Source organism: Leuresthes tenuis, unplaced genomic scaffold (assembly GCF_036924035.1).
Source record: "Leuresthes tenuis unplaced genomic scaffold, fLeuTen1.0.hap1 SCAF_9, whole genome shotgun sequence".
Taxonomy (NCBI): Eukaryota; Metazoa; Chordata; class Actinopteri; order Atheriniformes; family Atherinopsidae; genus Leuresthes; species Leuresthes tenuis.
Window position 1 is genome coordinate 7,036,489 of NW_027325363.1, and position 16,429 is coordinate 7,052,917.

At 41.0% G+C, this 16,429-nt stretch overlaps 1 protein-coding gene across 4 annotated transcripts in view; it reads right to left on the reverse strand.

Annotated features, from left to right (window-relative positions):
• LOC140314068 (spectrin beta chain, non-erythrocytic 4) overlaps positions 1-16,429 on the reverse strand; it is an 81,687-nt gene that overhangs the window by 63,205 nt on the left and 2,053 nt on the right. For all 4 annotated transcript variants that reach the window (XR_011917111.1, XR_011917112.1, XM_072392097.1 and 1 more), the window contains exons 2-4: positions 4,222-4,379; positions 3,823-3,974; positions 2,347-2,520 (exon numbers count right to left, since the gene is read on the reverse strand). Coding sequence is in view for 2 of the 4 variants with exons in the window: in XM_072392097.1 (XP_072248198.1) it covers positions 2,347-2,520; positions 3,823-3,974; positions 4,222-4,366 (471 nt within the window). In the remaining 2 variants the exon portion in view is untranslated. The remainder of the gene's footprint in view (positions 1-2,346; positions 2,521-3,822; positions 3,975-4,221; positions 4,380-16,429) is intronic.

The window sequence follows — 16,429 nt, forward strand, 5'->3', positions numbered from 1 at the left end:
TGTGAAATGAGACGGTTGACAGTGACAGCAGGGAACCTGATTATTACTTTTTTATCCTCTTCTAACATGACAGCTTGTTGCTTCTCATCAACCCTCGTCCTCAACATCTATCTGTACTTCTGGCATCATCTCTGTCCGTTAAAGACACATTCACAAGACATTTCTCTGAGTCTAACCCCAACACTAACCTTAACCATGACCAGTTAATGCTTAACTCTAACCAGGACCCCAGAAATGATGTGTCAGACAAAGCTTTGGTCCCTATTAGAGCGACTGGTTGGAACAAGGTCAGCGGCTGCATGTACATGCACAGTGACACTCTGATATTAACCCAATTAAAACTGTAATCTGAGTAAGACTCTGCTTTGTAAAGAGCATATTCTGATCACCTCAACCTGAATGAGCTCAAATGCAGAGCACACAATAATCAAATTAAGCTATGGATGATGATCTTAAGTAGACAGATAAACCCTAATCGCAATGTTATGGTCTACTGGATGGTTTTAACGGCATCTGGCAACACACACTGATGCTTTACAACACAACCCACTCAGCTCAAGAGTTGCCACGCACACTCATTGTAAGCGACTTCTGCTAAGGCTTCTTTAAAAGAGCCCAGTCGCTTGTTCTGGACCCGTTTATAGCGAAGAGGTTGCTTGGTTCTGTCACAAGATCTGGCAACACCTGCTCCAGCTGCAGATGAAAAGAAGGCACTCTTTTGGGGGGGAGGGAGAAATCCAAGTAATGTTCTGTATTTTAAAGGATATGGATGAAATGAAGGCGGTGGGTGGGTACAAACATGACAGTGCAGTAGGAGGATGTGATGTGGGTATGTGGCATTAAACAAACTATACTCTGAATGGAATATCCTATCTGCACCTCATACGAACACAGTATTAAGGTAAATAGAGGGAATGCTGCTCTGCATGGACATATAACTGGTGTTTCTCCCTGAAAAGATCTCAGTGAGGTAACACACACACACAGCTAAACACCGGTGTCCTGCACTCCTCTCCTTCCTCAGCACATGCAAAATTGAAGAAGTCATCGACCGGTGGCTGGAGGGAGCAGGAAGACAGCCAAGCTTACAGCTAATGGTGGCACATCTAGTGCAGCTAACGTCAGCTGACGCTACAGTAGCCTAAATTGTACATTTGTAACTGCTTAGCTACACTTACATGCAAAAGACAGGAAGAAACAGACATCAATTAAAAAGCTGTTAAGCATGCTATAAAGTCTGCTACTCTCCAAAGAACTGCTTTATCACAAGAGCCAGAACAGTTTTGTGTATCACCACCATCAAATCAGCAAATTTCAAGCAATTTATGAGACATTTCAAGCGTTATTCCTGTTTCTTACTATTTTCCAGAGCTCTTCCACTATGGGAAACAACAAAGTCTGAGCTGCAACTTTCATACAAAAAACTGCAAGTTTTGATGAGGATTTGGATCCCGTAATAAGACAGGCCTGCTTGGATCTTAATGATTCTAAAGGAATATATTTAAAACATTTGCAGACATGTTCTTGCTCACATGTCACCCCATTTCACACCCCAGTCTTCCTGGGAAAGTGGGAACATTATTGATGTATCAGAATCTTATTGACATTTCAGAATATACGGGCATTTTGATGTCACTCTACCGCACATACAGGCCAGTCATCCTGAGGGTAACACATACTACGGATCATTCTGTCAGCAGTGCTGTTAAATGTGCTTCATGGTCGGTAGCCGGGCCGAGGCTAACCAGCGCCGAGTCCCAGGAGACAGCCTGTGTCCCGTGAATGTTGCAGAGGGGTCTGAATAATGCCATATAAGCACTGTGTGCCGAGGCAACGCTGTCGCACTGAAGCGAAATAAAGAGCAGCCGTGGGCTTACGTTGTACTTACAGAGAACTGATCCTGTATCGTTGCTGCTAAGGCCTGGAAAACTGTGTGTACGTTGGCGTGTGTGACTTGATAGGCAGACAATGTGGATAAGACAGTGTGTGGGGGAGGTATGGGTGAGTGTGTATATGTCCTTGTTGAAGAGCAGACTGGAAGGCGACCGCTACCTCTGGGCTTCTGAGTGACATTCAGGCTTTATCCAACGAGCACGGCTGTGGCAGTCGCACACTGATGACGCTGCAGCTGAGAGCTCATCCTAAACGATGCCACTGCTGATCATATCAACCCTGTTCTTTAGTAAGGTGCATGGCAACATGTGCCAGCCTCTCAGTGCACTCAGAAGCACGTTCTAAATACCATGGACAAAAATAAGATTTTGAGGCAGTCTCTCGGGCTCCCACCGTCACGGCTGTGCTGCAGTTAAATGTCAGGATTCATCTTTTATAACGTTTCATGTTTACCTGGAAACGCAGGATGATAGTCCAGATGAGGCCCAGGGTGAGGCGGTGGTTTCCATCCACTATGTCGTGCGAGCCAACGTTTTCCAGGTGGACCCGCTGCTCTTTAAGAAACTGCAGGGCTTTGTCGACATTCTCCAGGCAGTGGATCCGCATACGACCCCTCGTAGGTCTTGGCTTGAGAAAAACAGGGATTTAAAGTTCCTTCAGATGACAGACCCATTGTTATTTAGTTATTACATGCAGCATCAACAGACAAAGATACTTTTTCCAGGACATAAATGCAGCTGGCAGGTTGGACTGAACATACATTTCCCTCTGAAAACATGATCAGGGCTAAAACACTAAAGGGGGGTTTTGGGTTCGGACACACAGTCTTTGCCTCCTTCCCTCCTCCTGGTGCCACAGCTGGTTCTTGAACTTGAGTTGTCTGATGACATTGTAACAAAAAGTCTAAAAGTGATTAGTCTTAATTCTAATCAGAAGTGCTGCTTTGATCCAGTTTAATGCTTCGACTCTCGACTTCCCAGTCTACATATCAAAGTATACTTGAGCAAGAAACAGAACTCAACATTGTCCCCAATGTGTTCCTCACTTCTAAGTTACTTTGTATTAAAAGGTTCCTGCTAAAAGATTAAATTGCTTGTTAAATACCTCCTTTATCAACATTTGGCCAGTGGCGGGAACTAATTCTAAACCCTGCATGCAACTACTGACTAACATTCATAAAATAAATAACTCACTCTCCAGGTAGGTGATGAAGTAAGTGCAACATCACATTTTGCAATCATTGATGTTCAGAAGGGTTGCAACACCTTTGACTACAAGTTAGAGCGGCATGATACACAGTTTTAACATCGAAAAGAGTCACATAATAAGACTTGTGTTGCAAAGTAGGACAGGTTAATTCAGTCTTCTCATGCCAAAACTGTTCTACAAGAAGATAAGAACAAAAAAAAAGTCTAATCTATGAGATTCATGTCTATTAAAGCAATATTTAAACTGCATGGATGTGTGGAGATTTTGGAGTTTGCTGAGCTGCATGCACAACCAAATGAAGGAGAACGAGTAAAAGTGCATAGAGGAGTAATAGATTGGAAACACAAAGGCTAGAGGGGTGAAGCTGTTGCTTCTTTCATACAAGCAACAGCTGGATCATTTGTTAGATACTTTAGTTACTACAAAGCAAGCAACAGAACAGCATCGGAGGAGGGAAATACACTCCTGACGAGAGGAGGAATAATCACAGTTCTTCAGTCCGAGGCACAGAGAGGTTTCTTCTCTATTATTTACGATGTTGAAGCTAACTGTGTAGCATTAAAGCTCAAGTTAAAACTATCATTTGGATTCCTGGTATGTTTACTTTAATGCAGATGCAAATGTGTTGCTATGTTCTTAGAATGCAATACGTGATAAGCGCTACATCTTCATGTGACATTCAAATCGAGATAAACTACAAAAACTAAAAGAAAGCCTCACCAGCAGCTCTCCGCTGAGGACCTCCAGCAGTCTGGTGAGCATGTAGCCATCCCTCAGGTCGTTGTAGAGGTCAGATATGCGACAGGACACTCTGGCCAGATGGGAGTTAACCCACTTCGTAAAAGTCTTCTTCTGCACTGCATCTCTTTCATCTGAAGTAGGAAAACACGACGGTGCAAAGACAGAAAAACATTTGATCTAATAGCGAACAAAATGACGTTAACTAGAATCCTCATGACATCCTCTTACTATAACACAGTGAAGTATTGTTTTTGCCTCACTTCATTAAACACAACTTTAAGACAAAGCATGACAAAACAGTTCAAAAGAAGGAAAGTTGTGACTGCCTTTTACACGGGTGCGATGCAGATGTGTGTGTGTGTGTGTGTGGCCCCTGACCTGCCAGGGCTTTGATGCGGGAGCACTCGAACAGCTTGGAGCTCGTGCACTCCGTCTCCCAGAACCCAGAGCTGATTGGTCGGTTGTTGTTGTTGAGCTGGCGCTGGGCTTCCGCGTTGTCCAGGTCTGGGGAGGCATTAGCCATTGCGCCCGACACCCTGCAACAGCCAAAACGCTGTTAGAAAGAGCGGTATCTGCTCGTCTGTCTGAAAAATACGGACAGTGATGTGAACGGCTTGACAGTTGCAGGTCTTAATAATCTCCTGCTGCTCGAATGATTAAATAACTTCCATCTTAACTTGAATATAAGGGTTGGAACCTGTTTCTATCCATCCATCCATTTTCTATACCCCCTTAATCCAACTCAGGGTCCTAACCACTGAACATAACATGCAAATACACATATATGTGAGCACACACACTCAGACACACTCACATAATGACATATAAACAGGAGATAAAAGAAGTGTTGAGCACAGGTGCCACTGCTGCATCCTCACAGGTAAAAGACTGATAATCAAACTCTAACCGACCACCTTTTAACCGTCATTTAATACCACTTTAATCAATGGCTCAAAACTCAACTGTCTTTAAAATGCTCTGATAATAAGACGACCCAACAGCTGATTCCTGTCCATTAATAATGCAAAGTCTGCCCTTGGAATCAGAGCACGTTACAATAGCAAAGCTAAAAATAAAGTCTCTCTTATGATGATTCAAAGGAGAAAAAAACAGTTTCTCTGCGTCTGTCCCTCTGACAGCAGCAAACAGGACGATAAAAATAACCTGTGAGAAGGTGTTTTTGCTCAGCTTCTGAATATTCATCAGCGTCAGCTGAACAGATGACAGGCCAGTTTGATATCAATAAGTCTGTTATCTGAAACAGAGAGAGCCGAAATACCCTGATGCACGTGCACAAAGCCCTGAAACAGCAGACGGGGTGAAAACGTAATCTTCCAGCTATTAGAAAACCCTGACAGCTTTCACATGAACCGTTTTCAGAGGTCACCTCATTCTTAGGCAGATATTTCACATGTGCTCCTCAGACTTTAAACTAACGGACGTCTGTTATACTCCTCAAAACTCTACAGGCGGGCCGTAAAAATCAGTAAATTGTTCTTATTATTGGTATGTTTCCTCAAAGCGAACACCCATGTCGTATTTGCTCTTTACAGATACGTATTTCCACATTTCGCCTTGTTACACCTGTAGATGCCTGCTATCTCATCCACTTTTGGTGCAGAAATCTCTTATGGCTTCTCTTATATACTTGTTTATGGCACTTTTTTCCTAAATGTCAGTCTAAAAGTGATTTTGAATGATGGAGAAAATTGATAAATATCTCAAAAAGTTTACGTGCTCCATGACTGAGATGTAACTGACCACTTGGACCATGTGATGAACTTAAAAACAGATTTACTGCATGTTGTGCATCGTTGCTATGCCAAATCTGAGGTATTTCTTATAGCTCTTCTCTGGTTAAACAATAATCTTTGGTATTTGCATTACAAAATTAATCTAAAACACTATATCTCTGTAATAGTTTGTCCAAATTGACTAACTTTAATGCCCAGATAGTTGATTTTTAGATATGTAGCTTCTCTGTTATCGGCGAAAAATGTTTGCGGTTATGTTAATAATGTAAAAAAACTGTGACTTTCTAGTGAATATTGTGTTGAGTCAGTGACTCCTGGGCCCTTTTCAATTGGCATGTTACCATGCACATCTGTATGACAGCTGCTACTCAGTTCACAGTCTACAGCCATTTTTATCATGTTTGGGGAAAATGAGCCGCTGTTTTGTATTCTTCTCCCAATATTTTTCTGTTCTTGCACTCAGGATGGATGGAAAACACGGGCAATGCTTTCTCTCAGATAAGCAGATGTGCCTACAGGACATAAAATCTCTTCCAAATTTACTTGTAATGGGGGAACATGTGTATGTCTATGCATGGCTGTCCCCGCTGGGCATCAAAGCCATATTCTCACAAAGCTTTTTCAAAAACTGATGAGCTGATGAATGATGTAAACATGCAGCAGCCTCGTATTTGGAGTTTATTCAGCCATTTCGTCTTTTACAACAGAGCTTAATTTATTTCTTGGCTGATAGTGTTGGTCAGCAGTGGAACAAGTTAAGTTAGGGAAATATTTTTTAAATACATTTCTAAAACGGAGACACGCAGCAGTATTCTCCCCATCCACAAATGTGTGACTGCAATCCTTTTATGTACCAAAATTTAAAGCCTTCAGTCGCTGCCCTTGAAATGCCTCACAAGATAACACAGAATGAAAAATGCTCCTTCTCTTGTCCCTTCCCCCACACTCCCTCAAACACACTCACACCGTTAAGTTTTGAGTAATTGTTAATAAACCACATTTAAGCCATCGTTCTTCCAGCATCTGACTCGCTGATGATGATTTTAAGTAAAAGATAAAAGACTGAAAAGTGTAACTGATGCATCATTTAGGAAGGTTTCTCTGTCTTTTCTGCCTCAGCCTTTGTGTCATAAATCTTTGTCTTGTCCCCCCTCCTGCAACAAAAGTCAAAGCTCAGAGTTGTCACCGTACCTAAAACACTGGAAAACAACATAGCTCTATCGAGTAAATGTCAACGTGCACTGCAAGACGGAGAGAGGAGGAGTAGCTGAGCACATGCACTTAGCCATCTTCCCTGGGGAGAATAACAGCAAAGCATTACAGGGCTTTCTATCTGATGATGAGGCAGACAGGACTGCGGTAGAACAACAGTGAACACCACAGGAAATCAGTTTAATTTCTACAGTAAGTGAATGAATATAACAACAACTACTGCTTCTTGGCAGCAGAGTAAATGTACCTTTTCTGTTAAAGATGAAAGAACGCCAAAAGAACAGAGTCGTTAAAGCTGAAACTAGGAGAGGAGACGTTTTTATTATGAATTACAGTGATGATTATTTTCTTAATAAAATGCACTGATCCATGAAACTTTCACTGCACTCGATATGTAAGAAAAGGTCTGTGTTGTCTGAAATAGCTGGATAATAATGATAATTTTAACTCAGAGTTTTGGCTGAAAAATCGAGCGTGTTTACTTGTACGTTTGTATCCTGGTGTTCAGTATTTTTTAATGGAAGGAGAAAAACCTTGTTTTTCACATCTTTATTTTAAAAAAAGATATGTTAGGTTTCAAGGTTTCTGGTCATCTCTGTACACTTGTGTTGGATCGCTCATCATCTAAACCATCTTCTCACACACCAGAGTAAGTCATGGAGTTCCACAGGGTTCTGTGTTCGGACCGATTCTTTTCACTTTATATATGCTGCTCTATGATGAAAATCATGCAATCTTATTGAACAGCATGGCATAAATTTCCATTGCTATGCTGATGATACTCAGCTGTACTTATCTATGAAACCTGATGAAACCAATCAGTTGGTCAGACTACAAGCATATCTTAAAGACATAAAGACCTGGATTTTCTGCTTCTAAATTCAGACGAAACTGAAGTCATTACCCTTGGACCTGAGCGTTTTAGGGAGAAACTGTCTAGCTATATAGTTACTCTAGATGGTATTTCCTCGGCTTCTAGTACTACAGTAAGGAACCTTAGAGATAGACCAGAATCTATCATTTGACGCACATATAAAACAGGTTTCTATGACTGCTTTCTTCATATTATTGCTAAAATCAGGAACATCCTGTCTCAGGGTGATGCAAAAACTGCTCCATGCATTTGTTACTTCAAGATTGGACTACTGTAATTCTTTATTATTGGGCTGTCCCACATATTCTCTGAAAAGCCTCCAGCTGATCCAAAATGCTGCAGCTAGAGTTCTGAAGAGAACCAACAGCAGAGATCATATTTCTCCAGTTTTAGCTCCTCTTCATTGGCTCCTTGTTAAATCCAGGCCTAAACAGGTATCCTTTCATGGTGTTATGGAGCTTGTTGTCCCCTCCTTTCTATCCTCTCAAACCCCAGCTGGTCGAGACAGATGGCCGCCCTTCCTGGTTCTGGTTCTGATGGAGGTTTCTTCCCGTTAAAAGGGAGTTGTTTCTCTCCACAGTCGCCCTATGCATGCTCAGGATGGGAGATTGGACTGAAGGGAAGTTTCGGTGCAATCTGTTGGTGTCCTTGTCTTGTATGTATGAATTGGACTCACTTTGAATTTAATTAATTGGATTTGATTACAATGAATTGGACTATATCATTGAAGTGCCTTGATATGGTATTTGTTGAGATTTGGGCTTTACAAGCAGAGAACATCCACAAACTTGAGAAAGGTTGTTCACATGCAAAGATACCCTAGTTTCTACCTTAGTATTTCGAGCAGAATATGAATATTTACGTCCACACAGGGTTGGGTATCGCTTCAATTTCCTGTACTGACACAAGAAGAATTCAGAAGGTTCATAAGTTTATTATGGATTCAAATAATTTAGTTTCAGTACAAACTTGGCTTGGCTATAAAAGAGATTTTCACAACAATAATAAAAGCTACATTGTTGAAATGTTTTTATCAAGCTTCTATCGATTAGCATAGTTTTTGGATCCAAAATGCTGCCACACATCTGTGGAACTAATCTCACGAGGTTGCACCACGATGATTCCTAATGTAGATTATGCCAAGAATGGCATATAATTAAAGGGTTTTATTAATATTGTATTTTTCAAATGAAAATCAGGTCAAAGGATCCTGCTGTGCACGTATAATAGGGCTGGTGCATAACTTACACCTATACAGAGGAAAATGCTTGATACTCAGTACCATTTTGGATAAATTAGTGGAAAAAGAAACAAAAACAGCATCCTGACAATATAAGTATTAAAAAAGTAAATTTGGGTTTTAATGAATAAGTAACAACTTTATTTTCCACCTGGAACAGAATGAAATACGAGATCAACTTGACAACTGCAGAATGTTGAAGGTTTGATACTAAATGGTGTAATTTCAGATGCCGTAAATTAATTGATGTAAACTCAGTGTCCTTAACACCCAGTATACTTTTCACTTTATCCTCTGTGTGGTTTAAGCACTTCCCTCCAGGTCGATTGGTCTGGACTCACAAACCATGAGCTCAACATGGAGATCTGCACACCAAACCTCCCGCCTGTTGTTCACTATCGCTGTCTCAGTTGTCACCACAATGTAGCCCGCAGTCGAAGTCCCGTGTGGGGCGTGCACGCCCGCCGTTCCCCTTGCCGAAGCTCAACCACCTGATGTCCATCAATCAATCCGGCTCTCAGCTCACGGGAGTCCTCTCACACTCTGTATGTGTGAGTGTGTGCGTCCCATCTCCTTTAATCATTAGACTCAGCTGCTGAAGAATCAGTCAGCCGCAGGCAAGAGAGTTGACGCCAAGTCTGAAAATCACACGTGCACAAACACGCACACACTCATTTGTGTGTTTGTGTGTGAGCTCTTTCTTAAGACATCCCATTGACCCTTAACTTTAATCATAACCACTCCGTTCCAAACCTTAACCTTGATTTTACCTCTAGACACTCCCAGAACCCCAAAAATGACCTTTAACATCATGAGGGGACAGTGCTTTGGTCCCCATGAGGACAACTGGTCCCAACGAGGTCGGGGAGTAACCAGGAAAAGATCCAAACACACACACCTCCTGGCTATCCATTTCTCCTCTATACACAACAGCAGCCATGACACTGAACACAGCCTCCAGGAAATCTCAGCTGTTGATGATATAAACAGCTGAAAATTACTTCTAAAATTCACAATAAAAGTGATGCTTAGAGATAAAATAGCTTGACAAAACCCTAAATGTATGTAAATAACTATCTTTAATACACTGCTCCATAAGCAGTATTTGAATTGATGGGGTTTAAATGCATTTTTCTTTTCATTGTCCGTTTTAAGTCAGCTTAGGAGTGTTGGAAGATAAAGGTGATAAATAAACTGACATCAGGAGGAATCTCCATCTCCCAAAGTCATCGTTTATTTAACATCTTTAGAATACATTTTTCTAAAAGCTCCGTGAATTTGATACAGTACGGACGCGGCAGTGGATGCTGACCACGAATCAGAGCCACAGGCAGACTAGAGCAGCCACTATTTAACAACCCAACCCAATCCTCAGTGTTGGGAGCTGTTCATCTACATCCTCTTTTTGATTGTTTTTCACTTTAACAGCAGATATTAACAGCACTAATGTCACACCTTTAGCTGCTCTGTCATCAACCGTGATGACCACAAATAAACTGTAGGTAAAAATCATCGTTAAAAAAACGTATGTTTCCGTTTCTTTGCTTATTGGAGACTCTTTGGACGTTTCAGGCAGCATTGTTTGACTGCTGTGTCAAAATTAAAATGCTGAGTAATGCTGCTGACGTCACAACTAACCTGCATTCACATTCAGTTTGATTTTCCATTTATTTATTCTGCTTTTAAATGCATCACGAATTGAAAAATGTGGGATAAATCTGTGAATGTTTGTTTTGTGATGTGTGCGTTAAATTTAAGAACATCTAATCATATTCATAAAGAATATTGTTTAAAGAAACAAACCTGGAGCAGAAAAGGAGGGAAAACAACTACAAGGAGGCAGGATGATGATGAAACCTGTTTTGACCTTTTTTTTTGGCGTTTCCCCTTTCAAACAGAAAGGCATCTAGTTCTGCGTCTGATGTTATTTATACACCATGTGGTCACAGAGTTCACGTTTGAGCAAATCTCCTGTCGAAACACTGGTAGATCAAGCATTTAAACAGCAGCACCCGCTCTGATCTCCCCACGGGGCCGGAGGAAAGAGCGGGACTCACTGTGTGTGTGACATCGGTGCCGTCCCACATCCACTGCAGTAACTACAGTAGCGATGGATCCACAAGCTTTTCAGGTATACAGGATATGATACAGCTCAACAATTAAACGACTCTCCACTTCCCATCTTTAATTAAAACTGTTTGTCCTCAAACACAATATAGACAAGGCAGACGTTGAACTGAGTAAATGATCTTTAAATCATGGAGTGGTTTGAGTGTGTGTTCAGCCTCAGCTTCTTGTCTCTACTCTGAAGTTTCAGAAGTTATAGTTTCACTTTTCTGTCTCGGTAACACAGCTGCATGACGCAGCATCTCAGCTTCTCGAGACTTAAATTAAACCTTTTGTTCAGCAGTTTTTGTGCTGTACTTTACGAATGTGTGATGAGGTCATAGCTACTGTATTGATTATCATTAGCCATCGATCTCACACAGTGGATATAATAAAGAAGGGAAAAAGAAGCCAGTTTCAGAGGCCACTGGGGCATTTGTCTGTATGTATGTGTATAAAGAAGTTTCAGTCTTTGTACTTTCTCCTCCAAACTACTCAGCATTATTATTGTCCTCGGTCTCTGCAGTGATGCTGTTAGTGACCACAATCAATCACTACAATAAATGAAAATGTTGCCCACCTTACTGCTCTTTCCTTTTATCCTTCACACTTTTTCAGCTGTCCTCTCACTCCATCGTCTGTTCTCCCACTGTCCTCACCTGCCATCCTGTTTGCCTGCCCTACACAGATTCTGTCTTGGCTCGTGGAAAAGGTGGTAAAGATTGGCACTTCAGGACCAAATGCTGCAGCAGGGCTGAAAAGAAAGTGCTTAACGACCAGATGTGTTTACCCTGGGAAGCAGCTGGATTCTTGTGAAATTTGGGAGATCCCTATCACAAATGAATCCATCTTGCTTGGCTCCAAGTTGTCTGTTGGCGGCCATAACACAAAAGTTATTACCAGTCAGCTTCCAGTACTGGTAGCTACAGGCTACCAGTGTATGTCAAGATGGCAGCTTTTGCATGTAAGGAGCTAACTCAGCATGCATGTATTTGGACTGTGGGAAGAGGCTGGTGTACCCATAGAGAACCCATGCATGTATTGGGGGAACATGCAAACTCTACACAAAAGGGCCCCAGAGAAGATTCGGACCAGGAACCTTCTTCTTATTTGGTGGAATTGCAGCCTAACACATCCGTAACTATGAAAAATTAGGTTTATATAGGCCCCGACTGACAGGTTGAGACTGAAAAAAATAAAATAAATCACACTGGCCGTAGTTACTCCAGTAACTTAGGCCTGATTCTCTGAGCTGGTGTGTTGCAAGCCTTTCCAAAATGACTCAGTTTCTTCTTTATCTTTCTGCAATTCAAGTAAGTCGCCCAAGTGACTCCCGCAAACTATGGCATCCGAGGAACATACACTTCTATGATGAAGGCAGGACGGTTAGATGACACGGTTGGGTTGTTCAAAGCTAATGCACTGTAGCGGGCCGTTTTACTGTATAATATTACAGTATTAAGATTGGGGTGTGCTTTTGCTTGCCTTAAATCTGGGCTCCGCTGCATTGTGGAGCTCTGCTTTTAGACCTAAAACTCTTTAAAAAGCAATAAAAATTAATAACGGTTGACTGTCGTCTGAGAGCAGATTATCAACAGACGACATCAGGCTCGATATAAGTCCAGATAATCAAAAATTTGATGATGTAAATCGTGTCCTGGAGCAATTTAAACCATTTAACGTTGGTGAATTCAGCAAAAGCAAAATACGCTCAAATACAAATACGTTTAACTCTCAGTTGAAATGCGACACTTTTGGGAAAGTTTGATGTTCTTATTTATTCATTTTTCTCTGCTTTTCGGTCACCAACAGCCCATAAAATTTAGATTCTTGGCTGTTTTATCTGAACAGAGATCAGTTAGTCTACCACATGAATGGATAACCACAACATACTGTGGAGCCCACATAAAACTGGATGGAGGCTGCAAGGTGTGGATATATCACTGCTTTCAATAACTAACTAAAAAAAATATTTGGGATGTAACAAACGTGCAGAAAGGTCATCTAACAGGTCCTCACACATTGAAGCCACATGTCTGCTTAGTTATCAATTCTTTAGACATGATAACGACATAAGCGATCCCCTCAGGCTATATTACAGCAGCGGTGATCCAAGAATAGCTTAAAGTATGGATGTTGGACTGTCCGCCGCCTTCGATTTGAAGGAAAATGCAAAGAGATAGTTTAAGAGAGTGACATTATCAAAAGAGATGGACCAAGGGAGTAAGATCGGAGGGTTCTGAGTGTGACAAAAATAATTTAAGACAGTTGTTACAAAGACAAAGTGAGGCTAACATTAAAAAAGAAGTGAAATAGAGAGAAATGAAGAAAGAAATAAGCCAAAGACAGAAGGACATATCACCACAAACAAATAGATGAAGAAAGAGAGGCAGCTGCCAGTGTTAATCAGTCAGTGACAACAGATCTGTGTCTCTGAGGCTTAATGGAGACCAGGCCCTCAGCATACATCTCCTTCTTTTGTCTTCCTCAGTATCAAATCAGATACATCAGATGAGAACATTAATTCTGCCTTCTGATATCTAACTGATATGACACATCGAGTCATGGTCGGTTATCAATAAAATCAGAGAAAAGGTTATTCTGAGAAACACAACAAAATGACTGAAATATAGTTTATCCCAAACGTGTTATAAGAATCAATAGAAGTGTGTGGTGTGGATGGAAAATGGTAGAACTGTTGTAAAAGTTGCAAAAACGGCTAAAAAGGTAGTTGAAACTGTGCAGTTCTGTTCATTTATGCATGTAGTACTTCCTGTTTACGCCTACTGTTTAGGAAGAAAACTACAGTGAGTCAATCGAACCCGAGGCACCGGCATAGACGGTCATGGCGCTGTGTTGATGTCACAATTTGTTTGCACATTGCCCAACATAACGAGTGTAACTGCAGTTTTTCTTACAGTTACGCTGCTCGCAGAAAATACCACCATGGTTCATCCTAACAGCACTGACACTGAGTAACTGATAAAAGGAATTTAGTACATTAAATAAATTTTATTCTTAATTTAAAAATATATATTCAGAAATTATTCATATTTATTGACAAAAATACTACGAGATGTTTGTTTTTGTTTCAAGTTGATAAAATTTCTTGAGGTTTGAGATGAAATGCCAATGAAATGCGACATGATTTGATTAAAATACAGGATACAATGCCACAGAACCCATCTCAGCTGTGCTTAGACACAAAGTATGAGCGTACCGTACCTCGCCTCGAGCTCACACTGCCACACACCAAACTAAAAGAAAAACACTTGACTGACGATTTTTGTAGAGTTCGCATTTCTGAAAACCTAAAACAGTTTCCTCGTAAGTCATTTTAGCAGCGACACGCATGCTGAAGTACAAAAGTTACCCAGGTTGGAAGAATTAAAGGAACTATATTTAGCATGTTAGCATGCTAACTTTGCTACTTTTGCTTTGATTACTCCTCAAATATGTACCTTTCCTTCGTCTTCAGTTCAGCCAGACAATTAGTACCGATCCCTTTGTTTGTTTTTTTTGTTTTTTTTAAAGGAGAGATCATCCCAACAAAAATGGCCGGCACACACTGATGGCTCATTGCCGAACACTCAAAATCAAAGTCTATCCACTGCGCTGTTATATCCTCTGAGACTAAAGGTCGATGTAACAATGAGCGCTATTCTGAGCAGCTTAACATGAGCAGTTTGCAAATGAAGCTCACTTTACAGTTTTAACTCCACTACAATGTCTAAATTGGCTGATTTAACGCCTAAAAAGGCTCATTGAATGACTTATTGTTAGCCCCACACAGGGGCTTTATTTGTGTGATTTTTGAGCTGGTAATCACTTTTTTTATTCCATATGTCCCCCTTAAAGTTAAAGGGGAACTCCGATATTTTTAAACCTAGACCTTATTTCTGGCATGAAATATGTTCATCTACTCACCGAGAACAGTTTGGTGAAAGTCGGCGTCCTTCGGAAGATATTTAGATAACTCGAGATCCATGTATATCCATATAATGGGAGAGAATGACAATACAGCCTCTGAATAAGACATTATCTGTCTTTATTTCACCAATACTTTAAGACGAATTAATAAATGAACACGTACTATAGCTCTGTTAGCTCATAGCTGCTGTGTTGTTGCTATCGGGGGGCTTATAGAGGGCTTTCTACACACTCGTCTACTGGGATGACGTCATCGACACCCGCTGCTGCATCACAGCTTATTTACTCCGTGCTCTGTGACAGTCGGCTAACTTCACACGTAGTTTGCTACTTCTAGTTTTGTGCAACAAGGCAGGATATTCATCAGATTTTGACGACAACTTTGAGTACGATGGACGTCCTTACTGGAGTGAATGAGCTGTGCTGCAGCAGCGCGCGTCGATGACGTCATCCCAGTACACGAGCGTGTAAAAAGCCCTCTATAAGCCCCCCAATAGCCGCCAATGACAACAAGACAGCAGCTATGAGCTAACAGTGCAATAATATGCGTTCATTCATTCATTCATCTTAAAGTATTGGTGAAATAAAGACAGATAACGCCTCATTTAGACACTGCATCATCTATGCCCCGTTCACTCCGTTATATGGATCTCGAGGACTCTAAATATCTTCCGAAGGACGCCGACTTTCACCAAACTGTTCTCGGTGAGTAGATGAACGTACTTCATGCCAGAAATAAGGTCTAGGTTAAAAAATACCAGAGTTCCCCTTTAAGTGTGTGACTTTTTAGCATGATATTCATCACTTCTTAACTTGCGCCACTGTGAAGTAACAAACCAAACAGTGAATCTAGAACCTGCTTTTTTGTGTTATTCAAGGCCAAAAGTATGGCAATAATTATTAAATTGGTTAAACCAGTTTGTAATTTGAGACACATGTTACAACATATTTTCTTCTGCATCCTTTCTGTTGTGCTTCCATGTTCTTGTTGTCACTTCTCTTCTAACTCACGTTTCTACTTTGGTCTTTTTCATTATTGCTCTGCTCAGGTTTGTTCTTCTGTGTGATGTTTGCTGATAAGTGTAAATCACATGTGCTAATGCTTCATAATAAATGGTTTATATTAGCATGTGACAAGCATAGCATTGAGTGTAAGAACTTAAGATAGCTCTATATTTGCCTTATACTTCATCCCAGATTATCTTGCTTTATAAAAATGTCTCTAATCTAGATCATTCTTACTGTGATGCAAGCTATCCTCTCTCCTTCAAACACACACACACACACACAAGATCCTTCACTTTGACGTCACGCAGTACGCATTTTACACACTGCACTGAGTCACTTTCACTCACTTCACTTCAGCAGAGTGAAACAACATCTGTACGCAAGAGCAGCAGCCGACGCCCTGTTCTGACTCGCCATGATGGCAAGTCATAATCAAAGCAGTCACCTTGTGCTCCAAAAGGA